This window comes from Salmo salar, chromosome ssa14 (genome assembly GCF_905237065.1).
Source record: "Salmo salar chromosome ssa14, Ssal_v3.1, whole genome shotgun sequence".
NCBI lineage: Eukaryota > Metazoa > Chordata > Actinopteri > Salmoniformes > Salmonidae > Salmo > Salmo salar.
The window spans coordinates 6603180-6620596 of NC_059455.1; the positions used below are offsets into that span (position 1 = coordinate 6603180).

Below are 17417 nucleotides of genomic sequence, written 5' to 3' on the forward strand. Positions count from 1 at the left end.
CAAGTGCAATTTGCACATGAAAATGTAATTGGATATCTCAACAATCATCAACAGCCATCTTCAGACCCACATCTATTTCTACAATACACACACACACACACACACACACACACACACACAAACAAACAATTGGAGGGGTGGTCAATTGAAATAGGGTTTACGATCTGGCACTACACACACACAACAGAAAGAAAATACTCGCACCCACACCACAGTAAGTTGTATGAGAAATGTTATATTTTTTTATTCAATTATGAGCCGTTCTCCTCTCTGATTAATGGAATGAATGAGAATCGGTAGGTTATTTACATGTTTCCAGACAGTCCCCAAAAATTCTGAAGAAAAGTGGAGGTGGTGAAGTGATGGAAGAAGCAGTTTTGTAGTGTAGAAAAAGCCGTTATCTTGAAGGCGAGGATGGGGGAGGCCTCGCTGAGGGACACAAGCCATGTGTAGAGCCCTCCGTTGAACGAAGTCTATAAAAAAAAGTCCAATGGGTCAAGTCTGGACCTTCAGTTCCCATATCTACGATAGAACCGGCATCATTGCATTCTGGGAAAAAAACACTCAAGAATAGCCACTACATTCCTTACGTGAAGCTGTGTTGTTTTCAAGTCAGGGCCTTTAAACATTTGGCAGGTGTAATAAACAAATGTTATTTAATATTTTTGTTATATTTCTTCTAGTCATCTGTAATTTTATGGGTTACATCGTTTTTTTTCTAAATCTTGTAGGCCATCACATGATGTAAAGACAACTAGTCGGTTACTATAATAGGACACGGGAGGATTCTAGCTGCCATAGTGGCCCTCTCTGAGATTGCTCTCCAATCTAAAACATGGGTTTTACCTGGGCAGGGGAAGTGGTCTCTATAGTCCTGGTACAGTAGAGACTAACTGCTCCGGTGTGAAGTTTCCCCCAGGTGCAGATCTAGGATCAGCTTCCCCTCCATCAATCCTAACCTTAACCATTGGGGAGAAAATGCTAAACTGACCCAAGATCAGCGTCTAGGAGCAACTTCACCTTACACCTCAAACTTGAAACAGGGATAATGTTTCACAATAGTGACACCCTGTTCATAATTTCACAGTTTAATCAATAATTGAGGTATTAGTTGTAGGGGGAAAGAGCATACCCATAGGTTCTTTAGAACCACAATAAGGGAGCACTGTATTAGAATAATCGTTTTTCTGATGTAGACTAATAATTTCTTTAAAAAAAAACATTTTTAAAGGAGGTGGTGGTAAAAGAAAACAAAAAAATATATTTTTATATTTAAATATCTTTTATACTTTTTTATTTATATATGATTAAAAATGCAATCAAAATAATTCCCATAGTATTAGTGTTTAAGTAAAGTTCAATATAGACTTTTATTATAACAAAATAGGCAGTTTACGGAGGGTTAAATATATGTTAAAATCTCATTGTACAATAAAGTTGTTACATTTTTGCATCTGCATTTTGCTGACAAACCTAAGGACACCTAAAAATGGCAGTTCCTTACTTTCGCATCTGTAAAAGCACTCTCAAAAACAATTAAAACGATCAAAGATGGTCATTTAAACAGCAAGACACAGCTTAAAAAGTCTCCATAGTTCTTACACTGATCTGATCTCAAACTCAAGTTCTAGAGGGAAGTATGTGTTTTAGTAGGAGCGATATCACATTTTGCTTATGAAAATGTCAATATTATTCCAGGAATCAAACACACATGTAGGATGCAAACGATAATTACAACAGTACAAACAGTAATGCTGTTTGCGTCACACAGTTCTTGTTAAGAGCAGAGGTCAGCGTTAAACCCTTTGAATGGACACACTACACACACTCTACCCTCCAGGACTTGAGTTGAAGAACCCTGTTCAATCAGGTGCCGCACAAGAAACATCTGTGTGCCACTCAAAGACACAAAATTCAATGGCTTTCTAACATGGATACACTAGTAAGGAGCGGGGGGGAAAGTGAATACAACTGTGTTAAAAAAAAATAAGAGTACTATGATAAATATGTTGAAGGATGACGGTTGGGGGGTAAAAGAAAGTGGAAAAAGGTACTAAAAAGACATGCTGTTAAAGCTATCACGTGCAACGTTTTGCTTTGTGTTTCCGCTACTTATAATCTAATGCCTGAACTTCCTTCGTCTTCGGCCGAAAAATAACTAGACTTAAATCGGAGGTACTATTAAGCCTTAAGCCATTAAAAAGTTCTTTCACTTTCCTTTTTTCTTTGAAAGTCACCTCCTTTAAACATTAAGGAACTGTACCATTTCAACAACATCATCTGCCCCTCTGTGCTTTGCTCTGCTGGTCTGGCTATTCGTTGTCAACATCACTGGCCGTCACTGTCACTTCTCGGTCGGTGGGACCGAAGACTTAGGTCATGAGAGAAGCCTGGCAGAGGAGGGCGATTGAGGAAAAGGGGGGTGATAAGGTTCGAACCGTTTTGGAGGTGGTAGGGTAGTGTTTCCAGTTTCAGCAGAACAGGGCATAAATCATAAATAAAAAGGAGAGGAGGACGACAGGGGAGTAGAAAGTGTTGTGACCTCTTCATAATTTCTCCTTGGATAGCACCCATATGAACAGGCCAGACTGTTCCTCTATGATCTGCTTGACTTGCTCGTAGATCTCCTCCAAGGTATCTCCTTGAACAATGGCTGAAACAGACACATAAAAGGCTTAGTGACTGGTTAAGCGTAGCTTCTCATCCAATAGCCTTTATATGCATCTACTTGCAATGCTGTGTCTACTCTGTTGCTTTCATTGTAATTTATTTGCCTGTGAAGCACCTTAAGATTTCCCTGTGTTAAAAAAGGGTGATACACACATATAAATAAAGTAAACAATTAAATGTTAAACTAACCGTCCCATGTCATGCCAAGGTCACAGAGAAATGGGCTAGTTTGTCACCTGTAAAATGCTCGGTGAACTCCTGCTCCAGCTTGGTGGCTCTGTCAAAGGTCTTCCTGCTCTGCTCCTCCGTCAGCCTCTTATTCATCTCCCTGATAGAAAGGGAGAGAACAGCACAGTGAAAACCCTGTACACAACAGTGTGTCTAGATCCAGGTACTAATTCCGGCAAAAACAACTAGCAATCCAAAACAAATGTAGAAAGACACACTGATACCAGACCTAAACTTCTTTCTTATTTTTAACATTTTATTTGCAGATTGCATGACACAGGCTTTTGTGCCAGCTAAGCTCCAAACCGACAGAGCTAGTAGCAGCAACCATCAAGTCTGCTAAACTAAGCTGACAGTTGTACCTGGTGGATATACATCTAAAGCTGACAGAGAATCAGCTCCCACTCACATGATGTTCTCCACAGACTTGGGTTTGATGAAAACAGCGATGGGATGGAGCTGGGCCAGCTGCAGCCTCTTGATGGCGTTGCCCGACACATCTAGGATGCAGTGTTTGCCCTTAGGGTGGGGAACAGAGAAATCTGGTGGGTGCAGTGTTGTCACGATACAGAAAAACAAACCAGACTGAACTCTATGATATGCTTTATGTAAAACATTGTTTGCTGTGCCGGAGTCAGGAGTAGTTGCCTAAGCTTCCGACTCTGGACCACATATGCACCCTGGCGATGGGGGTTCGAGCCCCGTCTTGGCCACCTTCTGTCTATGCCCCTACTATCGGTCTCCCTCTATATTTCCCGCTGTACTGTCCCAAATTCTTTTTAAATGATATGCTGTAGCTTGGAAAATAAAAGACATGACTGGGTGACAACATAAGGCATAACTCCTATTAACTGGAGCAGGATTTCACAGAGCCCTGAATGAGCACCTTTGCTTAGTGAGTGAACCTAAAGTTAAACAATGGCGACCCCTTTTAGCTACCTCGGGTACATGTACACTAGCGGTCAAAAGTTTCAACAGGACAATGACCCAACATACCTCCAGGATGTGTAAGGGCTATTTTACCAAGAAGGAGAGTGATGGAGTGCTGCATCAAATGACCTGACCTCCACAATCCCCCGACCTCAATCAAATTTAGATGGTTTGGGATAAATTGGACCGCACAGTGATGGAAACTGGGAAGCAGCCAATAAGTGCTCAGCATATGTGGGAACTCCTTCAAGACTGTTGGAAAAGCATTCCAGGTGAAGCTGGTTGAGAGAATGCCAACAGTGTGCAGAGCTGTCATCAAGGCAAAGGGTAGCTATTTGAAGAATCTGTTTAACTGGTTTGTTTACTACATGATTCCATATGTGATATTTCATAGTTTTGATGTCTTCACTATTATTCTACAATGTAGAAAATAGTAAAAATAAAGAAAAACCCTTGAATGAGTAGGTTTTCTAAAACTTTTACCGCTAGTGTGTCTATGCATATTCCTAAAAATCTAAGGGCATATTTATCAACTGGAAATTACAGGGCATCTTACAGACTGTTGCTTTTAAGGCTGAACACCTTTGCCTTGGTTGAAAGTACGTCAATACAACCAGAAACTGCTGTTTTTTTCAACCAGTTTTGCCTGCTGTGGTGGGACTGCAGACAGTGAAGAAGTTCCGTTAAGGATGGCCTTCTATTCGGTTCACGTACCTTCTCTGCCACCTCACGCACCGACTGTACGCTGGTCCCGTACAGGTGGTTGTTGTACTGGCCCGCCTCGATAAACTTGTGGTCCTGGATGTCCTTCTCCATCTGCTCCCTGGACACCACAAAGTGGTAGTCCCTGGTGTCCACCTCATAGTCCCGCTTAGGTCTGGTTGTGTCTGGGGGGAAAGGAAAGGACCAGTGTTAGACGTATGGCGGAAACTCCCTCTTTCCCATCCTTACATTAATCCAACGCTTTTAAATGTGTGGGGAAGAATGCAAAAGTTCCAAATTGCTCTCTATATTACACTACTTTTGAACAGAGTATAAAAGAGTGCCATTTGGGATGCATATTTTGTGAGAATTAGTGAGAAGAGATCAACTCAGACTGATGACTGTGTTTATCAGACTGCGTGACCAAATGGTTGGCCTGCAAGTAGAAAAATTTCCTATTTTCACCATGAACAATATTATGCATAAAGAGAACATTACCATTGTAATGAATGGTGCACATTCTCTCAGCCACAACTTGTGTTTGAGGAACTACATAACCTGTAAAAGTGCTGTCTTTTAACAGGGCAAACACGTAAGACAAGTAACATTACACTCACGGGGTACACAGGACCCAAATTTGTCGGGGAACTCCGATATCAGGTCGTCGTTTACCCGATCCTTCATGGGACCGAGAATAATCACTGGACGGGTGTAGTTCACTGATGGGAGAACAAAAAGCCAACTGCTAAGATTGTGTTTGAAAAATCCAAACACAGTCAAGCAATTTGGAAAAACAACACACTTCTAACTGATATAAATTGTGTTTTTACACACCAACGCCTCCTGAAGCTTTACACATTGAAATCAAATGTAATTTAAATGTTAACAAGGCATCGAAGGTATTTGACTGTGATGGAGAAAAAGAAGCTCACCTTCCTGTTGACTGACTGGCTCGTATGACAGCACGTACTCCTCTTGACCACCTGAGAACAACGAGTGACCACAGAAGAACCATGCTTTCCATCACACAAGAGTACAGAAAATAATTCCACTTTGATACTTTTCTGTATATATCTATGTTGTTTGTTTTATGCTATGCAAGTGACGTAGCAAGTAGCCTTGTCATTTTTTTAAACATTTGTAGGCTTTTTGAATGGTCTCCAGCACAAAAACTTAATGAAAGGCATCTGGCAGAAGTAAATTTATCCACAAACACGACTATAATTTGTTATATATCTTATATGACCGTGTTTTCAAGAACTTGATAATATAATCGTCAAGCCCATTCAATAGATCAGGGACATGAAAACGGAAGTACGACATAGGAATGCGTCACTTGCACACGGTATTAAAATTACTATTTGAAACCACAAGCTTGGTATACATGTGTTAGCTGACAACGTCAAAAAAGACGTGCACTCTTCCATGGGGCAAAAGTCATTGTGCAAGAATGACAAGAAACTGCCATGTGAGAAATCATTAGTGGCTCGTTTCAGTTTGTTATTGATGCCATGCCTTGTTCTGACATGTTTTAATGGATTTCGTGTCAATGCTAATATGGCTCAATTTCGCTAGCTAGCTAACAAACAACTGTAACGATGTATTTGAGAGACAAGCACTCATTGTAAAAATGTATTTATGTTTTCAATAAACATAGAAATATAGCTTAAATGTTGTCAACAATCTAAGCCAGCCCGGTCTGTTTTGGCCCTTAGTTGCGCAAGCCTCAGTTTTGTTGCTAAACAACCAAGCCATCTATAGCTCTTGATCTTAGAATGATTTTCCTTGGTCCTATGATGAGAGGTTTGGAGCAATGGTATGGGCGAAAGTTTGATCAGAGGATCATTGACTTTATTGAAATATATTTGGTTGGAGGTCATGTTGAATAAACATATGGCTAAAGTTGTTACACAAGAGCTGAGCAGTAAGTGATCTCTTTAATTTGGCAAAACAATGGTTGCACCACAAATAACATCCTACTCCCTACATAGTGCACTACTTGCCCTGAGGGCCCTGGTTAAAAGTAGATCACTAAATAGGGAATTCATGACCTCGGCCAAGACTTGCTTTTTTCAAACTCTTCCGAAAAAGTAGAGAACACCAGCAGCGTCACAGTGAAATGTAATGTCTAGGAATAATGCAAGCTATAAAAACTGGTAGATGGGTCCAACGGTCCAGGACATGGCTATAACATTCTTGTGTTATGAGTCTGACAATATTTATGTTCATACATAATGTGTTCAGAAGATTAAAATAGCAGATCAGACATGAGCACATTCAAAATGACACACATACACACTAGAGGTCTTTACGGGTCCAAAAAGGTGGAAATGGATCCATGGCTTTCCCATCCGACCCCATATACATAAATTAATTTAAAAAACCCTGAGACCCGTTTTTTTCCAAATGGACCCGAGAACAGTCACACACGTTACAAAAAGACCAGTAAAAAAAGTAATAAATAAATTAAAACTGCTCCTTGTGTTTCGATGTCTAGCATATTCAAAACATTACAGCCTATTGTTTATACTTTCCTAAAATATGAATTGTCCATCCCGGTACATCTGTCAGAGATCTGAGCGCTAAATGCATCAGGGTCCATAGGATTAGATGTCTACTGTATGATATTAATATTCAGAAAATAAATATAAAGGAAGAGAAGCTTAGGGATTAAAAACAATCAAGGTTTTGCTCAGGCAAAAAATATGGATCATTCTGCGCAGGTGCAGGTACATTTTTTTACCTAGCCGAGTGCCCACTCTGCCTTACATACTTGCTGTGCTGAGTGCTACGCTGCTGTTCCCCCCCTCCTTGATCATCTTTGTCTGGTCACTGGTGTTGCATACAAACTTCATGTTGTACACAAAACTATTGCATTCTCTCATTAGCCCATTAAGCATAAGCACTATTTCCTACAAACCTCATATTTTACACAAAGCTGTTCGAACTAAAGCATTTCATGCCTCAGTAAGCATAAGCGCGATTTCATGTTCTTTTTTCAGGAGGGGAGTAGGCATGGCCTAACATTTTTAGAAGCCTTAGACCAGAACCTTGATACTGTTTCACGTCTAAGTTTGAACATTAGTCATGAAGATTAGGTTCATTTTTTTCTTAAAAACTTGCATTGCTATACAGCCTGTTTGTGTCATGCTTGTTTGCAATACTGACAAAGTTTGTACGAACATGTCGATAATGTATTTTGTGTAAAACATGTCAAATGAACTGCAAGTTTTAAAGGAACCGGTTGACTGTCTTTTAGCTAGCTAGATATTTTTAATGGTCTGAATTTGCACTAAGAATAGTTAGCTAAAAGACAGTCAACCGGTTCCTTTAAAAATCATGCATCTATTGACGTTTTAAACAAAATGTACATTTTCGTACAAACTGTGTGACACAGGCAGTCCAGCGATTTCATGTTCTTCTTAGCTGCGGAGTTACATGCAGCTATTTACTCTCGCCACGATATAAGCATATATGGCATAACTATGGAACCGGGCAATGTAAAACGAACTCGCCCATAGTCAGACTATTTTCACTGGTCCGGATACACGCTCGACTGCCTAGAATCTTCGGCTACCCATAGGTGGAACGCAGCAAGACAGCAATCATTGGCTATGCTGCGCAGGGGGCAAACAGGCAGTCAAGTAGTGTTCTTTTTTCAGGAACCTACGATATGGCAGCAACTATAAAGGTTAGCCTACATCATCACACAAAACACTGATTGTTTTTTCTCCTAAGTGTTACATTGATTTATATCACTTCACTGCAACGTTACGTCAAAAGGGCGGTCCTTAGGAAAATATTTTTCCTGCTCGACTGCTTCACGGCACAGACATGTCAAAGCAATCGCTGAATTTGTCTCGGGCAGGCGGATCTAAATACACAGCTTCCACAGCTCTACGATAAAGAATGCGACCTACACACTTTTCCTTAAACATTAAAGAAGTAATTTTGTGTGCCTTTGCAAGACAGAGAAAGAGATGGAGATATGCCGGCGGCATGTTCCCGACACATTTACATTTACATTTAAGTCATTTAGCAGACGCTCTTATCCAGAGCGACTTACAAAATGGTGCATTCACCTTATAATATCCAGTGGAACAACCACTTTACAATAGTGCATCTAAATCTTTTAAGGGGGGGGGTTAGAAGGATTACTTTATCCTATCCTAGGTATTCCTTAAAGAGGTGGGGTTTCAGGTGTCTCCGGAAGGTGGTGATTGACTCCGCTGTCCTGGCGTCGTGAGGGAGCTTGTTCCACCATTGGGGTGCCAGAGCAGCGAACAGTTTTGACTGGGCTGAGCGGGAACTGTGCTTCCTCAGAGGTAGGGAGGCGAGCAGGCCAGAGGTGGATGAACGCAGTGCCCTTGTTTGAGTGTAGGGCCTGATCAGAGCCTGAAGGTACGGAGGTGCCGTTCCCCTCACAGCTCTGTAGGCAAGCACCATGGTCTTGTAGCGGATGCGAGCTTCGACTGGAAGCCAGTGGAGAGAGCGGAGGAGCGGGGTGACGTGAGAGAACTTGGGAAGGTTGAAAACCAGACGGGCTGCAGTGTTCTGGATGAGTTGGAGGGGTTTAGTGGCACAGGCAGGGAGCCCAGCCAACAACGAGTTGCAGTAATCCAGACGGGAGATGACAAGTGCCTGGATTAGGACCTGCGCCGCTTCCTGTGTGAGGCAGGGTCGTACTCTGCGAATGTTGTAGAGCATGAACATACAGGAACGGGTCACCGCAGGAACGGGTCACTTTGTGGGGATTATGACCACAAAACGCATCTCTGAAAGTCGCTACCTGGAAACAGTCCTGGAGTACTGCTTAACCCATGATGCGCTAATTGATTCGGGCTCGACAATATCGCTCATCTCTTGAACATTATTGAATGATCTGAAAAGGGCTGTGAACCCAGACCTTTAAGTAAGAAATGGAACGATGCGACACTAAACTTCGAGGTTTCACTCGATTACCTCGCCTCTCACAATGAGACTCATGCTGAAACTACACTTCCAAATGTATCGCTTGTTCACCCTGTGTATGTTACCAGCCTCGAAACTGAACCCCTGCTACTCGGAGCAGACTTGATGGATCATTTGGTATCACTGATGGATTAGAAAAACAACCAATTGTTATCACAAGTAACCGTGACGTCTCCACTGACCACATTGCCTTCTCCTAACTCTGGCTGCAACACAGTCATCCACAAGGAGTATCTGAAGACAGGACCCCTTGGGAAAAATACATTTCGATACCGCTTGGTACAGAGTCTGACTCGAGCAGATATTATGATATCATGTCAAATTCAATCAGCAAACCTGATATACTATTCTTTTCATTTTGAGCCAGCAGTCTCTGTGAGTGAGCAACTTCCCTCCTCCTTGGAGTCATGCGATACTGTAGCTGAGATTAACTTCTCTTGTCCTTCAAACACTTCCTCAAGCACTGCGGTCGTCTAAGGAAACAAAGCATGAACGTTCAGAGTGGACTCTGTTTCCAATGATGAGGGGGACTAAAATCCCTTAAAATGAACGGTGTCAGGTCTGCCACTGACCCAGTGACTCCAACTGGTGAAACACTGTGTGATATTGGCGAAAGATATCCTCATCTCAGTTCGCAGGTACTGGAACGGTTGCCACACGTGGACGCTGTGGTGAATGGCAGGCCACGACAGCCACTGAGCGTTTTGAAGCACAAACACTAGGAGATTTGGTTGAAAAGTTACAGCCAATCTACTAACAACACGGCTGCTGACAACTTGTACAAAGGGTCCAACCTTTTCATTTGTGCCTCAGACACCAACACCAACCGCTGGTGGGGGGAATACTGGAACAATATTTCTAACATAGAACGTGGGGAATGGTCAGAGGTGACCTAAAATAACACTAATGTCGGTTTGGTTGTTATTTTGTTATGTCATTCAAAATGTTAAAAAGGAAATACTGTAACTTGAAAAGTATACACACTACATGTAAGAAGTTTCCATCCTCTGCGTTGTGCATGCTACAGTGGTTCTTCCTTTAAAAGTTGCGTCGTACTGCAGCACAGCATGCGGGCTGCCTCAGAATTCTATGGCACGTTATTGAAGTGTTGTTGCCATTAATGCTAGTTAGTGCTAGTTTGACCACCAGGGGCCATCTTTGAGAAGCATTTGACTGTTTTAAATATTGGCTGTACTAGTAAATTTAAAGCCTTTTTTTGTAAAAATAGTATATGAGATTGATTTTCAGAAAATATGGAGCTGTACAACATGACTCCACTTTAAATCTGCGTATTTCTCCAAAGCTTAGTTGCCCTGAGCCTGCACAACACTCCCCGTCAGTCCATTTAATTGGTACTACATGGTAATGTAAAAGTTTTTTTAGCGATACAATACGTAATATACCAAGTAAAGAAAAAACCTTGGATCACACATCTGATTATTCATTATGAATAGGATTTATTTGATTTGTTTTGTTTACATTCTTCGTTGTAACCACAATGTCACAAATAATTGAACACACACAACATGAGCAGATTAACTTGGTCAAAACAGTCAAAACATGTATTTATTAAAGACTATCAGACTGAAAACACCTCCATTCATTTATGAACAATTAGTCAATTTGTGCCACAGTTTAGACTACCGATAGATCAGCAATATTTTGGAGATGATTTTGTTTTCAAATAACAGAAAGTGAGTGGTTGTAATCTGAATAAAGGGAAAAAGGCCATTCTTGAACATGGGGTGAGACAATAGGCCCTTTTAATTTTGTCTGGCTTGCCATTCCAAATAAAATGTAATCTTTTTTGAACATATAATTTAAACAGGTCGCTAGGTGTAGGCAAAACCATAAGCAAATAGGTAAACTGTGATATGACTAAAGAGTTAATCAGGGTGCTTTTTTGACAAATAGACAGATATTTTCATCAAGGACATGTTGTTTGCAGAGTCCACAAACAGGAGGTGGAGTTCCAGAGCTCACAGGTGTGCCTGGCATGGATTGTGACTCCATCTCGCCCTCTTCAAAGCATCATTCTCACCCTGACTCTCCGCCAATAACACCTGACTCTGGACCAATGCATCAACTGATTCATTTTACAATCACGGCTAAACCGATTTAATTAAGGGTTTCAGTTAGGAAAATATGTCGCTGTACAACGGGACCGGTTGAGAGTACTGTAGGCCAAAACTACTAAGTGACAGCAAGTGAAGAGCAAAATAATCCTAACATTTCCAAATAAAAATCTGATTGATTTATCAAGACCAGTCCCCATGCTCTATCATCCAGTAATAATAATAATCGTTGGATAACAGATCGGCTCTCGGAACTCATTAAGAGACGGCTTCTATTTTCAATGTAAACATTAATTCATAATGTTAAACCCATAGTTTTTAGGCCTGCAACAGTAAACAGAAAAGTGCGTGTCAATTCATAAACCATGTGCCATGGAATCGGAACAATGAAAATCTCTTCCCAACTAAACTCAGCTAAAAAAGAAACCTGTCTTTCAAAGACAATTTGTAAAAATCCAAATACCTTCACAGATCTTCATTGTAAAGAGTTTAAACACTGTTTCCCATGTTGGTTCAATGAACCACAAACAATTAATGAACATTCACCTGTGGAACGGTCATTAAGACACTAACAGCTTACAGATGGTAGAGTTTGGACAGAGTTATGAAAACCTAGGACACTAAAGAGGCCTTTTAACTGACTCTGAAAAACACCAAAAGAAAGATGCCCAGGGTCCTTGCTCATCTGCGTGAATGTGCTTTAGGCATGCTGCAAGGAGGCATGAGGACTGCAGATGTGGCCAGGGCAATAAATTGCAATGTCCGTACTGTGAGACACCTAAGACAGAGCTACAGGGAGACAGGACGGACAGCTGATCGTCCTCGCAGTGGCAGACCACGTGTAACAACACCTGCACAGGATCGGTACATCTGAACATCACACCTGTGGGACAGGTACAGGATGGCAACAACAACTGCCCGAGTTACACCAGGAACGCACAATCCCTCCATCAGTGCTCAGACTGTCCGCAATAGGCTGAGAGAGGCTGGACTGAGGGCTTGTAGGCCTGTTGTAAGGCAGGTCCTCACCAGACATCACCGGCGATAATGTCGCCTATGGGCACAAACCCACCATCGCTGGACCAGACAGGACTGGAAAAAGTGCTCCTCATTGATGAGTCGCGGTTTTGTCTCACCAAAAGTGATGGTCAGATTCGCGTTTACCGTCGAAGGAATGAGCGATACACCGAGGCCTGTACTCTGGAGCGGGATCGATTTGGAGGTGGATGGTCCGTCATGGTCTGGGGCGGTGTGTCACAGCATCATCGGACTGAGCTTGTTGTCATTGCAGGCAATCTCAATGCTGTGCGTTACAGGGAAGACATCCTCCTCCCTCTTGTGGTACCCTTCCTGCAGGCTCATTCTGACATGACCCTCCAGCATGACAATGCCACCAGCCATACTGCTCGTTCTGTGCGTGATTTCCTGCAAGACAGGAATGTCAGTGTTCTGCCATGGCCAGCGAAGAGCCCGGATCTCAATACCCATTGAGCACGTCTGGGACCTGTTGGATCGGAGGGTGAGGGCTAAGGCCATTCTCCCCAGAAATGTCCAGGAACTTGCAGGTGCCTTGGTGGAAGAGTGGGGTAACATCTCACAGCAAGAACTGGAAAATCTGGTGCAGTCTATGAGGAGGAGATGCACTGCAGTACTTAATGCAGCTGGTGGCCACACCAGATACTGACTGTTACTTTTGATTTTGAACCCCCCCCCCCCTTTGTTCAGGGACACATTATTCCATTTCTGTTAGTCACGTCTGTGGAACTTGTTCAGTTTATGTCTCAGTTGTTGAAACATGTTATGTTCATACAAATATTCATACATGTTAAGTTTGATGAAAATAAACGCAGTTGACAGTGAGAGGACGATTCCTTTTTTGCTGAGTTTATTTTTCAATCTATATGGCACAGCTGTCAAATTTTTGGTCCTTAACTTCATCGGGGTATGGGGCAGTATTTTGACGTCGATGAAAAGCATGCCGTAGTAAACTGCCTGCTACTCAGGCCCAGAAGGTAGGATATGCATATTATTAGTAGATTTGGATAGAAAACACTGAAGTTTGTAAAACTGTTTGAATGATGTCTGTGAGTATAACAGAACTCATATGGCAGGCAAAAACCAGAGAAAAAATCCAACAAGGTAGTGTGGAAAGCTGAGGTTTGTAGTTTTTCCAAGTGATTGCCTATCTAATACACAGTGTCTGTGGGGTCATTTTGCACTTCCTAAGGCTTCCACTAGATGTCAACAGTCTTTAGAACGTTGTTTCATGCTTCTACTGTGAATGGGGAGAGAATAAGAGCATATGGAGTCAGATGACTGAGAAAATTACATGAGCTCAATCGCGAGCTCACGTGAGAGTTAGCTGTGTTCCTTATCATTTCTGAAGACAAAGGAATCGTCCGGTTGGAATATTAGGGAAGATTTATGATAAAAACATCCTAAAGATTGATTCTATACATCATTTGACATGTTTCTACGAACTGTAATATAACTTTTTGGACTTTTCGTCTGAACTCACTGCGCAAGCACAGTGGATTTGGATTACTCGACTGAACGCGCCAACAAAATGGAGGTATTTGGACATAAAGATGAACTTTATCGAACAAAACAAACATTTATTGTGGAACTGAGATTCCTGGGAGTGCATTCCGATGAAGATCATCAAAGGTAAGTGAATATTTATAATGAGATTTGTGACTTCTGTTGACTCCAAAATGGCGGGTATCTGTTTTGATGTCTGAGCGCTGTACTCAGATTATTGCAATGTTTGCTTTCGCCGTAAAGCTTTTTTGAAATCTGACACAGCGGTTGCATTAAGGAGAAGTTTATCTATAATTCTGTGCATAACACTTGTATCTTTTATTAAAGTTTATGATGAGCATTTCTGTAAATTGATGTGCTCATTCACCGGATGTTTTGGAGGCAAAACATTTCTGAACATTACATGCCAATGTAAAATGTTTTTTTTTTTTTATATGAATATGAACTTTATCGAGCAAAACATGCATGTATTGTGTAACATGAAGTCCTATGAGTGCCATCTGATGAAGATCATCAAAGGTTAGTGATTCATTTTAGCTGTAATTCTGGTTTTTGTGACACCTCTCCTTGCTTGGAAAATGGCTGTGTGGTTTTTCTTGTCTAGGTGCTGTCCTAACATAATCTAATGCTATGCTTTCGCCGTAAAGTCTTTTTAAAATCGGACAGGGTGGTTGGATTAACGAGAAGATTATCTTTAAAATGGGATATAATAGTTGTATGTTTGAGAAATTTGAATTATGACATTTTTGTTGTTTTGAATTTGGCGCCCTGCTATTTCACTGGCTGTTGGCGAGTGTGTCCCGCAGGTGGGACACTAGCATCCCACATACCTCAGAGAGGTTAAATGAAACTAGTATTCTGGTCTTTAATGCAGGGCCGACAGACAAGTTCCTTACTTTTTCCCCCTTCCACTTGATAAAGGTTCCAATTATATATATATATTTTAATCAATTAGTATATTTGAGTTTAACCACAATACAGTTTAAGTCAGAAGTGTACATACACTTAGGTTGGAGTCATTAAAACACATTTTTCAACCACTCCACAAATTTCTGTTAAACTATAGTTTTTTCAAGTCGGTTTGGACATCTACTTTGTGCATGACACAAGTAATTTTTCCAACAATTCTTTACCGACAGATTATTTCACTTATAATTCACTGTATCACAATTCCAGTGGGTCAGAAGTTTACATACACTAAGTTGACTGTGCCTTTAAACAGCTTGGAAAATTCCAGAAAATGATGTCATGGCTTTAGAAGCTTCTGATAGGCTAATTGACATCATTTGACTCAATTGGAGGTGTACCTGTGGATGTATTTCAAGGCCTACCTTCAAAATCAGTGCCTCTTTGCTTGACATCATAGGAAAATCAAAAGAAATCAGCCAAGACCTCAGAAAAAAAATTGTAGACCTCCACAAGTCTGGTTCATCCTTGGGAGCAATTTCCAAACGCCTGAATGTACCACGTTCATCTGTACAAACAATAGTACGCAAGTATAAACACCATGGGACCACGCAGCTGTCATACCGCTCAGGAAGGAGACGCGTCCTGTCTCCTAGAGATGAATGTACTTTGGTGTGAAAAGTGCAAATCAATCCCAGAACAGCAGCAAACATTTTACTTAAACATTTTTTTTTTTTTAAATTTTTGTCATTTAGCAGACACTCTTATCCAGAGCGACTTACAGTAGTGAATGCATACATTTCATACATTTTTTCTCCGTACTGGTCCCCCGTGGGAATCGAATCCACAACCGTGGCGTTGCAAACACCATGCTCTACCAACTGAGCCATTCTTACTAATTTGTAAATAAAGTCAAATAAAGTCAGTATCTATATCCACAGTAAAACGAGTCCAACATCGACATGATACTGCCACTGCTCCAAAATCGGCATTAAAAAAGCCAGACTACGGTTTGCAACTGCACATGGGGACAAAGATGGGGGTGGCAGTATCATGTTGTGAAGCAGGGGGGTTGCAGTATCATGTTGTGGGGGTGCTTTGCTGCAGGAGGGAGTGGTGCACCTCACAAACTAGATAGCATCATGAGGATGGAAAATGAAGTGGATATATTGAAGCAACATCTCAAGACATCAGTCAGGAAGTTGAAGCTTGGTCGCAAATGGGTCTTGCAAATGGACAATGACCCCAAGAAAACTTTCATAGTTGTGGCAGAATGGCTTAACCTGTTAGGGCTAGGGGGCCGTATTGACACGGCCGGATAAAAAACGTACCCGATTTAATCTGGTTACTACTCCTGCCCAGTAACTAGAATATGCATATAATTATTGGCTTTGGATGTAAAACACCCTAAAGTTTCTAAAATTGTTTGAATGGTGTCTGTGAGTATAACAGAACTCATATGGCAGGCAAAAACCTGAGAAGATTCTGAACAGGAACTGGCCTGTCTGACAAGTTGTTGTTCATCTTGGCTCTATTTATTGAAGACTGAGGATCTTTGCTGTAACGTGACACTTCCTACGGCTCCCATAGGCTCTCAGAGCCCGGGAAAAAGCTGAATGATATCGAGGCAGCCTCTGGCTGAAACACATTATCGCGTTTGGCAAGTGGCCGATCAGAAGTAATGGGCTTAGGCACGTGCACGAGTCGACCCCGTGCTTTATTTTCTTTCCTCTTTTTACCTAAACGCAGATTCCCGGTCGGAATATTATCGCTTTTTTACGAGAAAAATGGCATAAAAATAGATTTTAAACAGCGGTTGACATGCTTCGAAGTACGGTAATGGAATATTTAGAATTTTTTTGTCACGAAATACGCCATGCTCGTCATCCTTATTTACCCTTTCGGATAGTGTCTTGAACGCACGAACAAAACGCCGCTATTTGGATATAACAATGGATTATTTGGGACCAAACCAACATTTTTTATTGAAGTAGAAGTCCTGGGAGTGCATTCTGACGAAGAACATCAAAGGTAATAACATTTTTCTTATAGTAAATCTGACTTTGGTGAGTGCTAAACTTGCTGGGTGTCTAAATAGCTAGCCCTGTGATGCCGGGCTATCTACTGAGAATATTGCAAAATGTGCTTTCACCGAAAAGCTATTTTAAAATCGGACATATCGAGTGCATAGAGGAGTTCTGTATCTATAATTATTAAAATAATTGTTATGCTTTTTGTGAATGTTTATCGTGAGTAATTCAGTAAATTCACCGGCAGTGTTCGGTGGGAATGCTAGTCACATGCTAATGTAAAAAGCTGGTTTTTGATATAAATATGAACTTGATTGAACAAAACATGCATGTATTGTATAACATAATGTCCTAGGGTTGTCAT

The 17417-nt window shown here is 41.3% G+C and overlaps 1 protein-coding gene across 35 annotated transcripts in view; it reads right to left on the reverse strand.

Annotated features, from left to right (window-relative positions):
- Positions 1-215: 215 nt before the first annotated feature.
- LOC106568684 (disks large homolog 1) overlaps positions 216-17417 on the reverse strand; it is a 347451-nt gene continuing 330249 nt past the window's right edge. For all 35 annotated transcript variants that reach the window (XM_014139226.2, XM_014139225.2, XM_014139219.2 and 32 more), the window contains 6 exons: positions 5463-5513; positions 5148-5249; positions 4543-4715; positions 3308-3417; positions 2907-2998; positions 216-2653 (listed from right to left, as the gene is read on the reverse strand). In XM_014139226.2, coding sequence (XP_013994701.2) covers positions 2547-2653; positions 2907-2998; positions 3308-3417; positions 4543-4715; positions 5148-5249; positions 5463-5513 — 635 coding nt within the window. In that variant the 3' untranslated portion in view covers positions 216-2546. The remainder of the gene's footprint in view (positions 2654-2906; positions 2999-3307; positions 3418-4542; positions 4716-5147; positions 5250-5462; positions 5514-17417) is intronic.